This window comes from Bison bison, unplaced genomic scaffold, assembly GCF_000754665.1.
Source record: "Bison bison bison isolate TAMUID 2011002044 unplaced genomic scaffold, Bison_UMD1.0 scf7180017864063, whole genome shotgun sequence".
In the NCBI taxonomy this organism is placed as follows: Eukaryota; Metazoa; Chordata; class Mammalia; order Artiodactyla; family Bovidae; genus Bison; species Bison bison.
Window position 1 is genome coordinate 1081168 of NW_011494635.1, and position 13828 is coordinate 1094995.

The window sequence follows — 13828 nt, forward strand, 5'->3', positions numbered from 1 at the left end:
GGCGGGCCCCCCCTGCCCCTGGTCAGGACCCCAGTCTGTCCTGTGATGCCACTCGCCTGGCACTGCTTATGACACGGGGCCTGCCAACACCCCCCACCCCCCCGACACCTCCCATTTCCACATGGCAGCACCCTGCACCCAGTCAGCGCATCTCCCAAGTCTTTCCACAGAATCCATGTCCCCCCCGCCCACCACCACCACCAACTTTTCCACAGGGCGTTCAGAGCCGCCTGGAGCCTTGCATTGGCTTCAGTGGTGTGAAATTGCCCTTAGGGGAGGGGAAGGATGGTCAGCTGTCTGCAGTAACACCAGAGCCCCTGCTTAGGCTTTGTGAAAGGCAGTCCAAACCAACAGGGCCTGTGTCCTCACGTTATGTGTCTCGCCCTGCTATTCTGGTTCAGGTTCTTCTGCCCTTTGGTTTAATTTTCAAACTGGGAATAAACCCGGCATCAGTTCTAGCTGACACTCTTTTTTTGGCTTGTGCACAACAGAAATTTATTTCTCACAATTTTGGAGGCTAGAGGGACAAGATCGGGGTAGCAGTAAGTTGACACTCTTTACCAGGAATTTCTCAGCCCAGCTTTATAAAAGGGACTGAAAGAGCAGGTCTGAACAGACTTCCTGCTTCTGACATTTGAGATGAATTACAGGACTTCCCTGGTGGCTCGTTGGTAAAGAATCCGCCTGCCAATGCAGGAAACGCGGGTACGATCCCTGGGTTGGAAAAATCCCCTGGATCTGGCAACCCACTCCAGTACTCTGGCCTGGAGAATCCCATGGACAGAGGAGCCTGGCGGGCTACAGTCCGTGGGGTTGCAAAGAGTCGGACACGACTGAGCGACTAAACGACAACAACAGTACAGCAACCCAGACCACACAGGGTGCTCGCCACTGTCCCGCCTGGGATCAGCCCCCTTCCCTACCTGGGGCCTCGTGTCCTGACACCGGATGTCCCGGTGAGGCTCACCTGCCAGCCTCTCCTTGGCATCCCATGGGTTCACCTGTGCCGTCTCTCTTCCTCTTCTGACTCTGTACCCCCGAATCTCTTTCCCATCCCCCCTGCAGAATTACCTCCGGGTTGCATTCCAGGAGGTCAACAGTGGCTGCACTGGAAAGACCCTCCTCGTAAGGCCGTACGTCACCACTGAAGATGTGTGTCAGCTTTGTGCCGAGAAGTTCAAGGTGGCCGAGCCCCAGGAGTACAGCCTTTTCCTCTTTGTGGATGAAACGTGGCAGCAGCTCGCAGAGGACACATACCCACAGAAGATCAAGGCCGAGCTGCACAGCCGGCCACAGCCCCACGTCTTCCACTTCGTCTACAAGCGCATCAAGAAGGATCCTTATGGCATCATCTTCCAGAACGGGGAGGAAGACCTCAGCACCTCCTAGGGGACTCACAAGGCTTCCCAGTGGTGCATCCAAAGAGGAAGACTTAGGAACCTGGCCTCTGGCGTCCACGGGCTTGTGCAGTCACCTCCTTGAGGACCCGTGACCGAGCCATCCACAGGCCCAATTGGCCAAGGGCATCTTTAACCACGACTCCCCAGCGAGCTCGCTGAGGTTCAGCAAAGAGGAGGACCTGTCCTTCAGAGGTGGAGAGTTGCATCCAGTGGTTCAAGTGTCCCTGGATAGCTTGCTGCCTACCCCTCAGCCAGGTTTCAGGTTGGCTCACGTGTGTGTATATGTACTGAATAAACATTTAAGAACCAGCTCCTCTCAAGTTCAGCAGCAGGCGTTTGACAAGACTGTCCGATGCAGTGCATCAAGGACCTCTCAGTTCTGTGGATGCCTTCATCCACCCTTCCTTCCTTTTTTTTTTTTTTTTACAAAGAGCCTTTGTGTTTTTATATATTTCATAGAAGATTTTATAGCAGTTGCAGGTAAACTGTCAGGATTGGTTTTTAAAATATTTTTGTAACTTTTAAGATATTCTATAATTATGCATGTGATTTTAACATTGATGCAAAAAAAGAAATCTCTTGCTGGATTTGAGAGTATTGCATTTTAAAAGTCTCTCTCCCGTAACTGGATGTTTCGGCCACTCTGTGGGGAGAGACGGCTGGGTTTCTTACAGCGGTGTATTTCTGACACTGGCCACAGGATGCCTTTGGGGATCTGATGTACTGTTTTTACCTTGTTCACGCTCAGTGCTATCGTGTTGTTTTGTGTTTTCACCAAGTGATGCTGACGATCAGGAGAGAAATGAATGTAGAGAGAGACTGAGAGGGAAATACAGACTCTTAACAGAAGACTAAGGAGTGGAGCCTGCTGGTTCAGGCTCCGTACAGGAAGTGGGAAAAGGAGATAGAAGGAACCACCTATGCCGAAAATACTGTAAATATGCAGTGAGGTTTGCAAAATCTGTCCCATGTTATTTGCTTTTGGAAGCAATTTTGAAAACCCCACGAGGAAAAAAAAAAAATTAGAGCAACAGTTTTTTTCCCCCTCTTTTCCACATAAATCAAAACTAACAGCATCAAATTCTATGGGGCAGAAACCACATAATGTGAGTTTCATCGAGTTAAATAAATACCTTTTGGAAAGGAGTTTGCCGATGCACCAAAAAAGCCTGTCTGTGTTGTAGGAATGTGTGGTGAAGTTCAATTTCTGTTTTATGAAACCTGTTTGGGTGGGGGTCTGGGGGTTGCACAGAGAATGAGTTCTTGTATTCGTGTCACACAGGTAGTTATGGAAATATGTTATTGTACTGTGTAAAGATGCCCAGTCATCTGATTTGTTTGGCTTTCTACTTCATACCTTTTCAAGCTTTTGCTATACATCTGGAACCCTCAACACATACTGTGTTGTACTTCCTTTTGTAAATGATTTTTAATGGAGTTTTGCACATAACTCTTTGTAATACTGTACGATAATTCATGTGTGAAAATAATTCTTGCAATATCCTCACGTTGTCTCTTTTTCTTTGGGAAGCGGAGTGTAATGATGTACCACAGAGTGTTACGTAAAACTGGAATCCGTGCTGGTGTTTGTGGTTAGATAATCCTCAGACAGGAAACAGAAAAGTTGATGTGTTGTTTTTTTTTTTTTTTTTTTTTTAGTCAGCTCGTATTCTGATAGGAGGCAAAAATCCAGCAGCAGAAGGAAAAGATGGTCTTCTAACCTGAAAGGATTTGGCATTTCTGGGAGCTCTGCAGACACTCCTCTCCCCACTCCGCTCCCTCTCTCCCCAACCCCTGCTGCCCAGGTCTTATGTAACCTCTAAAGTGCCCAGGCTGAGAGTTTAGGGTTGTTGCAAAACCAACGTTGCAGAAGCTGCCCTGTTCCTGCTGCTTGGAGCCAAGCCTGGCAGAGAGCAATGGCACGATAAGTCCTTGTTGAAGGAACGAACTTTCTAACCCAGCAGTAGGATGGGCACTTTAAGATCAGAGCTATAGCTGAGCGGGCTGCCTGCTTTGTATATTTACAATGAATTGCAAATGACAGTTTGGTCCTGATGGTTGTGAGAGCGTCAGCTCTCCTTATCTTCCGAAGTCGGTACACTGCTGATTTCACGAGGGTCACAATGTCTGAATGGGGGACAGCTGGAGTAAACTTCGGTGAGATCAAAATAGGATGCTGGTGTGAGCAGAAGAAAACATCACAAGACAACCCCTGCTTTTGTCCTTGGGCAATGTTTCCATGCTAACATGACAGCATCACATGTCTCCTCACTTTTTTTCCCCCAACTCTGACAGTTCTCACTTCTCAAATTGCCAGGAAACAGATTTTGCTGCAGTTTGGAAGGAGTCAGAGGAGAATAAAAATATACATGCTGGGTGGAGGGAGAGGAAAACGTATTTCCAAATCTAAAAATATAAAAGTTGAATGCCAGCCAGAGGAAAGGAATTTTTTTTTTTTTTTTTAACGTTACATGCGCTGCCAAGTATTCTCTCCTCGCGGGACAGAGAATAGAAATAGAAACTGTTCATGTAGTTCAGTACTGTGTGGAAGTTACAACTTTAGATCTGTAAGGAAACACAGAAGGCAGGAAACCCAGCCATGAATGCGTTCATTCATAAATGCGGCTTCGCGTCCGCTGGGCAGCTCTTCCCTTCATCTTTAAGAGTCTGGAAATGAGAGAGTGCTCTGACAGTCTTCAGCACTGCCCACTTACTCCCCCAAAGATCTGAGAAGGAAAGGTTACGTACATGGACACAGCTGTTTTCATCGCCTGGCAGTATCTGATGGTAAAAATCCTAAAAAGTAATCATTTTCCAAGTTGTGTTCATGATGGTGAATTTGAGAGCAAAAGTTGTTCATTTAGTGAGCCCTGATCAACTTGGACATAGGGTAAGTTCACAAAACATGGCAGAATCCTAAACGGATCGTAGAAAAATAGAAGAGATAGATGGAGGAAGATCTGGTGGTTGGTCTCAGAGAACATGTGCTTCGAAAAAGATGTCTCGCTCCAGCATGGAAGGATGGGTGGCAGGTGGGACCATCTGCCCCCTTGGAACAGTGACTTTGTCAGGAAGGTATGCAGGGGAAGTTTTATAAAAAATTATTCAGAAAGATCTGGGCCAATATGTTTAATAAAGTGGTAGCCAGACCCCTGCTCCACAGGCAAGTCTGCCGGCGGGGGGGGGCAGCTTTGATTGAAGTCAGCGGGGGTTTGAGGGGGCAGTTTCTTGTCTCGATGCTAATAATCTAACCTTCAAGAGTTGAAAGTTGCCTGAATTCTGAAATTCTGTACGTAGTAGGTAGACATTTAGAATATCATATGAATGGATTTGAGTATTTCCTTTGACCAAACACAGAACTGCTATAGCGTCTCCTGGACTCTGGCTCTCGGCCTGGATGGGAGGATACTCAGAGCCTGTGGACAAAGGCTGGGGGCTGGGGGTGTGGTGGGGGGTAAGGCCAGTCTCAGCTCAGTGCTGTGGTTTCCTCCAGGGCAGCATCTCTCGGCCCTGTGGCCCCTGGAGGTGAGAGAGGCATACACCTCTGCAGCCAGCCCTCCCTGGGGTCCCTGGGGAAGTGTCACCTCACACAGCTGAAAGCATTCTCACCACCCCCACCCCAACTGAGCTCCACTCCTCCCCTCTCCACCGCAGGACCCTGAAGGGGAGGGGAGTTTAGTTTTTAATGAGCTGTGCAGGCTCTGACCATTCTCCTGGGCCTTTCCACACCATGCTTATCTAGTTGTACGAGAGATGCAGAGTGAGCCAAGCCCCTCTGCCAACACCCCGCCCCCTCCGCTCCCTCCCACTACCTCAGTCCCCAGGGCTCAGTTCTGCAGATCCTTTTTTCCCATCAGGTTCTCAGCTTCCACTGCTTCTTCAGCTCACCTGCAGGCCTTTAAAAAACCCCCGATGGCCAAGCTGTCCAGACCATCAGAATCTCTGCACGCAGGATCCAGGCGGCAGCTTTTACTGAAATTTCCAAGGTGATTCCACTGGGGCTGAGAAATACCAGGCTAGAGCAAGACACAGGTCTTAGGAGAGACACGCACCTGGGAGAGGTAAGACCTTGTCTACAGCCCCCAACAACTAATCAAGTACAAGTTCTTCATCTCATCTGCCTGATTTCAGCAAAAGACCATAGAAAATGTGCTTGTAACACAGTGCTGTTCCAGCAAATAGGAAGCAAGCCACATAAGTGAGTTTCAGTTTTCTAGTAGCCACGTTAAAGAGAGAAGAAAAACAAATGGGTGAAATCAATAGCACTATATTGCAGTATTACTAATAATTTATTTGATTTTAGTAATCTATGATATTTAACCCATGATATCCCAAATATAATAGTTCAACAATTAATCTAAAATCTTAGAGATATTTTACATTAGTTTTTTTTCATTGTCTTCAAAATCTTGTGTGTACTGGGCACATATGTCACATCTTATTAGCCAGATGTCAAATGTTTAAGAGCCAAAATTGGCTCGTGGCTACAATATTGGAGAGCACAGTTCTACCAAATTCACTAGGAACGATTTAAGAAGCTGAAAAATGTAGCTATAGATGCATATAAAATAAAATCACGTCCAGAGCATCTATCCACAAAACACACAAACATGCCCACTGTCAAACAGGCACTTCTTACCAGCCGAGGAACTAACAGCATCTTCCTCTTAACTCCTCTGAGAGCCACACGGCACTGAATTAATCCATGTGAGGTCTTAGTACCCAGTTCTCCACCAGCACATTGAATATTAGTTACTATTATCATGAGATAATCAACTTTGAAAATTTTCCACTGCCACTGGTTATTTCTACTTCCTCATCCCTGTTACTATTTGCTGGCAATTTTTCTTATGAAAAAAAGAAAGGCAGTAACAGGTACCAAAGGTTTAATATTTATATATGTGTATGTGTGTGTGTGTGTGTGTGTGTGTGTGTAGGGCTTCCCTGGTGGCTCAAATGGTAAAGAATCCACTTTCAATGCAGGAGACATGGGTTCAATCTCTGGGTTGGGAAGATCCCCTGGAGGAGGAAATGGCAACCGACTCCAGTTTTCTTGCCTGGTGAATCTCCATGGACAGAGGAGGCTGGCGAGCTAGAGTCCAGAGGGTCGCAAAGAGTCAGACACGACTGAACAACTAAGCACAGCATACACACACATACACACACACATATATATAGAGTGTTCATGTTCCCAGGTGGCGCAGGCGTAAAGAATCCGCCTACAATGTAAGAGACACAAGAGATGCGGATTCAATCCCTGAGTCAGGAAGATCCACTGGGAAATGGTAACCAACTCCAGTAATCTTGCCTGGGAAATCCCATGGACAGAGGAACCTGACGGGCTCCAGTCCATGGGGTCACAGAGAGCTGGATACGACTGAGCACTGAGCACGTGTATGTGGGATGCCCAGTGTGGGAGAATTAAAGTGGATGCCTTCCGTTAGCCTTGTTGTTTATGATGGAGGTGATGATGGCAGTGATGGCGGACACACGTGTGAACTGGAAGGATTTTCCCAGCATTCCCTCCTGGCTAAGAGCATCAGCAGGGCTCATGGCCAGTGGTGACTATTGTCAAGAGGGGCAAAGAGAGGAAGGGAGATTGCAGGGGCAGCCAGAGTGACCTCCCAGGAGGAAGCGGGTCTGCCCCTGAGGTTGCCTGCAGCAGCGCTTCCCAGAAAGGAATGACATAAGGAAAAGTGCAGCTACTGTCGGGGATTATCTCCATAGCTTTTCCTCTTTTAATTGTATTTTTTATATTCACTTATTCATTTAGATATTTATATATGTGTGTCTATTATTTAACTGGATTACTCTGAAATACATTAGGCTTTTGAAAGAAGAATCAGGTGTCATTTGATGTGATTTTCCTTATCTCTAGTGTCCTTGCTTCCTGCTGCTGCTGCTGCTAAGTCGCTTCAGTCGTGTCCGACTCTGTGCAACCCCATAGACGGCAGCCCACCAGGTTCCCCCATCCCTGGGACTCTACAGGCAAGAACACTGGAATGGGTTGCCATTTCCTTCTCCAATGCACGAAAGTGAAAAGTGAAAGTGAAGTCGCTCAGTCATGTCCGACCCTCAGTGACCCCATGGACTGCAGCCTTCCAGGCTCCTCCATCCATGGGATTCTCCAGGCAAGAGTACTGGAGTGGGGTGCCATTTGCTTCCTACTTGCTGCCAATTCTACAGATTATGAAAGAGTGGACTCAGATTGTAGTGTTAGTCAATTTTATCTTTTTTGCTCTCTGTTTCTCTAGTCTATTGATACACAATCAAGAGCAGAACAGAAATGCATCAATAGTGAAATGAAAGAATGAAAAGTTGCAAGAAACTGCCCAAGTCTCTTTAAGTAATTAAAAATAAACACATGTGAACTTGCTAGGACATTGGAAAGCATCTGCTTTTTATAAGCACATGGAAATACCATACTTGGCAGAGTGCAGAATCTCATTTCACAGATAGTTGAAGTTTTTGCTGCAGAAAATGCAATCGAAGGATCAAGCCCAGCATCTCCTAGGTGCTGGTCAGAGTCTCAGACCCTTCCCAGACCTACTGAAACTGAACACACATTTTAACAAAATTCCAGGTGACCAAATGCATGTTACAGTTTGAAAAGTATTAGTTCAAGGCATATTTGAATTGAGGACATTTGTGCAGCTGATATGATTAAACAGATGTAGGCTGCTGCTGTTACAAGTCTGGAGGAAAGGGCTGGTGTGTGTGCTAGGTTGCTCAGTCATGTCCGACTCTTTGCGACCCCATGGACTGTAGCCCACCGGGCTCCTCTGTCCACGGGATTCTCCAGGCAAGAACACTGGAGTGGGTTACCATTTCTTACCCCATGGGATCTTCCCAGTCCTGGGATTGAACCCTAATCTCATGCATTGGCAGGCGGATTTTTTTTTATCACTGTGCCACCTGGAAAGCCTTGTTATTAAAAAAAACTCCGGAGGAAAGGAGCTGGTGACGCTTATGGGGAAAAAAAAAAAAGGCATAATCAACTGCGTGATCACAAAAGGTTTAAAAGGCAGATATCAGGAAATGAGTATTACCCTCCTGGTTATTTATATATTCTTCTTGCTTTTATAGGGGGAAAAAAACACCTGAAAGGTAGGGGGAAAGACAAATTCAGTACTCTTGCATCGTCTTTTACCTCCGACTATGTGAGGGCAGCAGAAGCTGAGTCAGAAGGTTCTTTCTGTCTGGGCCAGCTGCTCTCACTTGTGTGCACGTGTGTGTGTGCGCGCAGGGACATCATCACGTACTCTGGATAATTAGTCACGCTGTCTCCACGTGATGTTGGAAGTTTATGGGCTTTTTCATTTTCTGAAAGGACAGCCAACTTTCTTTTAAAGGCATTTCATTCTCTGAAAATCTGTTACCAACGGGGCCATTTTACTCATCAGTTTTGAAACACAGGGAAGAGAGATGTAATTAAAATGTATTTGGTGATTAAGAAGTGAATTGTGTAAAACATCAAATAATTGCAGCTGTATAAGGAAGCAGTGGTTCCAGTCCCCTCCCCCAATCCCAGGGGCTGGAGTTGAGGGGCCAGAAGGGAATTGGGGGAGAGTTTTATGGGGGCTGCCTTGTAAATAAACCTTTGTGACAAATCTCCATCTCCCAGCATTTGGTTTGCTTCATATAGAGGAAATAAACCTGCCTCTGTAACAGACCTAGTAGATTGCACACCTATTTTTTTAAAGATTTATTTATTTTTGGCTGTGCTGGGCCTCCGTTTCTGAGCCAGCTTTTCTCTAGTTGTGCTGAGCAGGGGCTACTCTTCGTTTCTATATGCAGGCTTCTCCTTGCAGAGCACAGGCTCTAGGCACTCAGGCTTCAGTAGTTGGGCTCACTAGTTGTGCCTCCCAGGCTCAAAAGCACAGGCTCAGTAGTTGTGGCTCACGGGCTTAGTTGCTCTGTGGCATGTGGGATCTTCCTGGATCAGGAGTTGAACCCATGTCTCCTGCATAGGAGCCAGATTAGTTACCACTGAGCCCCCAGGGAAGCCCTCAGTATCTTTTTTTTTTTTTTTTGAATCTCTGTTTATCCTAGTTCTCTTTTTCTGTTTTATTGTTTTTGGGGTTACAGGCTGTACTGAAATGTTCCGTGGCTTTTGGCTGGCTATTCATAATTAAATGGAAAGCATCACAAAGCTTGTTGGGAGCTGCAGATACCGGGCAGAGTTTGTGAACTGGTGATCCTCCCAGTGACCATGTCACAACCTGGTCATTTCATTGGAGGGATGAAAAATGTGAATAGCTGTGGGACTTTTCTTTTTGGGTCAGGCAACTTCCCCAGGAAAAGTTCTCCAGTGTCCTCCTGGAGGGTGCAGGGTGGGATTAAGTCTTGCCAGCACCCTGGGACCTCCAGAGGGCAGGGTCAGGATGACTGCTCTTCCTTAGCCCTGTCTCACCCTCACCCTGTGCTGTCTGTGTGCTGAGAACTCAGGAGCACAGCTCCTGTGCCGCTCTGGGGATAAAGCTGCATTCCTCTCCCTGCAGGCGTCCCAGCCTTGTCCAAATCCTGGGCCTCGGCAGATTCTGCACTGGGAACCCACTGCCTGCCCCTTGGCTTTTTGTCCAGCAGTGGCTAAATTCTCAGCTTGTCTCCAGTTGCTGAATGAGTTTACCAGCTTCCATAACTGTGCTGCCCGTTATCACTGGCTGTTGTCTCCTCCTCCATTTCCTTCATTCTTATGGTTTTGGTGCAGTGGGTGCTCAATCGCTCTGTGTGTCCAACTCTCTGTGAACCCACGGGCTCCTCTGCCTATGGGATTGGACAAGAATACTGGAGTGGATGGCCATTTCCTCCTCCAGGGGATCTTCCCAGACCTAGAGTTGGAACTCACATATCCATCGTCTCCAGCATTGCAGGCGGATTCTTTACCCCCGAGCCACCGGGGGAAGCCCCTCATATGGATTTATGTCTTTTAAAAGTTTATTTATTTATTTTTAAAGCTCTTTTCTTCTCATTTTAAGTGAGGTGCTGGTAGGGAGCCCATGTGTGCTGCTCACCTTATTTTATTGAAACCTGTTGTCAGCTTTTCATATGAATAGACAGTGCTTTTGTACAAGCTAGTTAGCAAAACTAAAAGTAACTGATTCCATGGAGGGCTGGAGTGAAAGCATCTATCCAACCCAGTTATTTTATTAAAAAAAAAAATTATCTGAAGGCAACTGCCAAGCTGTTTCTTTGTCAAGCATATTGGCGAGGATTTCTCAAAATACATATTTCCTGGGCACTTCGTCTTTTCCACATGATCTGAAGGAAAAAAAAAAAAAGCAACGGTGGCTGAATCGCCAGGCTGTTTGCTTGCTTAAATGTCAGTGAAACATTGCCATGGTGATGAGAGCTTGGGTCAGCAGTATTTACAGAAGAGCACATGGTGTTTCATCTCAATGAGCAGGAAGATGTTTTGTGATAAAATGTGGTAAAAATTTGTTTTTTTCCAACTAAGCTAAGAAAGGAAGTACACAGTGTGAAATGATCAATGAGAAGTTCTGAGTCATCTGTAACATAGGAAAATGTGCAGCCAGGACAGGAATGGTGTTTTTCTGCAGGTTAAAAATAAGATTGGATGCACTGAAATGGAAAGCCATAATAGCACATCCTAGAAGCCTAAGTCAGTGTGGGGCTCCAAGGCATTTAATGTACTTTGTACTTATCAAACAGAGTTACTGTGATGGTGGGGACATTGATGTAACGATGCAAACCATGACAATTCTCTTGGACAGCAAGGAGATCCAACCAGTCTATCCTAAAGGAAATAAGTCCTGAATATTCATTGGAAGGACTGATGCTGAAGCTGAAACTCTTAATACTTTGGCCACCTGATGCGAAGAACTGACTCATTTGAAAAGATCCTGATGCTGGGAAAGATTGAAGGCGGGAGGAGAAGGGGACGTCAGAGGATGAGATGGTTGGATGACATCACTGACTCAGTGGACATGAGGTTGAGTGAGCTCCAGGAGACGGTGATGGACAGGGAGGCCTGGCATGCTGCAGTCCATGGGGTCGCAAAGAGTCAGACACGACTGAGTGATTAAACTGAACTGATCTAGGTATTTGTGTACAGGTTTTTGTGTATATATACATTTTCACTTCTCTGGGATAAATCCCCAGGAGTGCAACTGCTGGACTATATAGTAATTGCATATTTTTTGGGTTGGCTGAAAAGTCCTTTTGGGTTTTTCATCTTAAAGGAGAACCCAAACAAACTTTTTGACCAACTCATTAGTTTTTAAAGAAACCTACCAAACTTTTCCAGAGAGGCTGTCTCTGGTTATGTGGGAGTGATTCAACTTTGACTATTGTTTGTGTGTGTGTTAAAACTGCTGAAATTGTCAAAGATTTAGTTGGTTTAAAATTTATGCACTTTTAAGAATGTGTTCTTTCTGGAAGTGTCTTGACTAATCCCACTTCAGTACAAAAACTAAGTCACCCGCAAAAGGGAAAACAGAAACCCTGCTGGCCTTACTCTTTTTCCCTAGAAACTTTCAACACCCGAAAACAACGGAATAATGATGTTTACAAAGTTCTTGGCGGGGAGAGAACACGGGAATCCATGAATATCCAGCCAATATTCTAATCAGGCATCTCACAGACTAAAGAGGTCTGGGAGTAGAGGACCAGCCCCACAGGGCCCCTGGAAAACAAAGCAAAGAGGGAAAAGGAAATACTGTAATGAAACCCAGCCAAGCCATAAATGAATCAAAATGAAGAATGGAATGAGGAAATTGCAACAAAAAGTGGCAATGAGCATGATATCCACTCAATTACAGACTGAAGAAATCAAGCAACTGGGAGATGCATAGATGTAACACAGCTGTATATATGAAAGTTCGGAAAAGTAACAATATTACAAGCAACATAATCAGGAGACTAGGGCAGAAGGGACAAAGACCATGACAAAGATCATTATATCTTTCATTACAAAGAGACAGTAGTGCCCTAAATGGAAGCTTATAATAAAAAATACTTTTCAATGATTTTCATTAAGATGTTGAAAACATATTTACTATATATGATGTGTGTGTGTGCTAAGTTGTTTCAGCCATGTCCAACTCTTTGCAACCCCATGGACTGTAGCCTGCCAGGCTTCTCTGTTTATAGAATTTTCCAAGCAAGAATACTAGAGTGGGTTGCCATTTCCTCTTCCAGGGGATCTTCCCGTATATGACGTAATATAATATATATCTTAAGCGTAAAGGAGATCTTTGGGTACTCTTATTTCTTTGGTGCTCAGTAATCTATTTAGTTTTAATTCAGTTCATTTGGAAATTACCAAAAAAAAAAAAAAAAGATTCGGCTTTCTGCCAGGTACACGCATCCAGGTTAACTCTGTAAGCTGCAGAAAATGGACAGTAATAAAAAGGATTTCTGTCCACAGAAACACAAATGCATGGTACATGGCCAGGAGATACAGTAAATAGATATGCTGTACATGTATTTAGAAACACATTTCAGCTTTCCTGATTGCCTTCTGCGGTTTAAATTCTCCTTTTAACCCATGGTAACATCTTAGTGGTTCTTTCATAATGAATGAGTTAAAATGTTTTTTTAACGTGTGCATTTTATGTTTGTATGAGAATCACAATTTTATCTTTTTTAAAAGGCTACTTGAAAACTTGGCATGGTTGGAACAATGTGGGTATATCAATCCACTTTTTAATCATACATTTTATGAACTCTAAATACAGGACAAGAATTGCCTATGACAATTTAGGTCCCGAGTTGAAATATGCTGCGAATATATTTCTAAGGCTTAGTATCATAAAGTAAAAAAAAAGAAAAAAATTAAAGCATTCTATTAGAATTTTTAAAAATTGATTACATGTGAAACAATATTGTTTATATACTGGGTAAAATAATAATGCTGCTAATTCCACCTTTCTCTTATGTTGTGAAATATGTTAGAAAATTTGCAGTCGAATGCACGGCTGGCATCACTGGGACTGGCCGCTCTGGACCATGAGTTCTCCCATCCCTCTGGGCTTCCTTCCTCACATGCCAGGGGCACAAAGTGATCCTGAACCCTGCTTTTCTGCCTTGGGTTCCTAACCCCCGGCAGCCTCTTGTTTCCTTCTCTCCGGGGCTCACCGTGAAGATCCTCGGAAAACCCCAGACGTTACAAGCGTTCCTGGCTGCGGCCTCCAGAGGGCGCAAAGTCACGACCGCCGTTGCCGAGCAACTCGTGGCCCGGAAGTAGTTCTCTGCACCGCCCCCTCCCCCCGTGCCGCCTTGGGGCATCCGCGCCGGACAACTTCCGGCGGGGTGAGTGTGGTGGTTCCGCTAACCGGTTCCCGCGGCCGCGGCGACGCGATGACCACGCTCCGGGCCTTTACGTGCGACGACCTGTTTCGCTTCAACAACATGTGAGTGAGGCACGCTCGGGCCCGGCGGCGGCCGGCGCGTCCCCGGGGCAGCCC

The 13828-nt window shown here is 45.6% G+C and overlaps 2 protein-coding genes across 2 annotated transcripts in view; both read left to right on the top strand.

Annotated features, from left to right (window-relative positions):
- The window catches only part of RIN2 (Ras and Rab interactor 2), a 178110-nt gene extending 175206 nt beyond the window's left edge, over positions 1 to 2904 (top strand). The window contains exon 13 of the mRNA XM_010836598.1: positions 1066 to 2904. Coding sequence (XP_010834900.1) covers positions 1066 to 1389 — 324 coding nt within the window. The 3' untranslated portion in view covers positions 1390 to 2904. The remainder of the gene's footprint in view (positions 1 to 1065) is intronic.
- A 10737-nt stretch (positions 2905 to 13641) lies between these two features.
- The window catches only part of NAA20 (N(alpha)-acetyltransferase 20, NatB catalytic subunit), an 18575-nt gene continuing 18388 nt past the window's right edge, over positions 13642 to 13828 (top strand). The window contains exon 1 of the mRNA XM_010836332.1: positions 13642 to 13774. Within this exon, the coding sequence (XP_010834634.1) occupies positions 13722 to 13774 (53 nt within the window). The 5' untranslated portion in view covers positions 13642 to 13721. The remainder of the gene's footprint in view (positions 13775 to 13828) is intronic.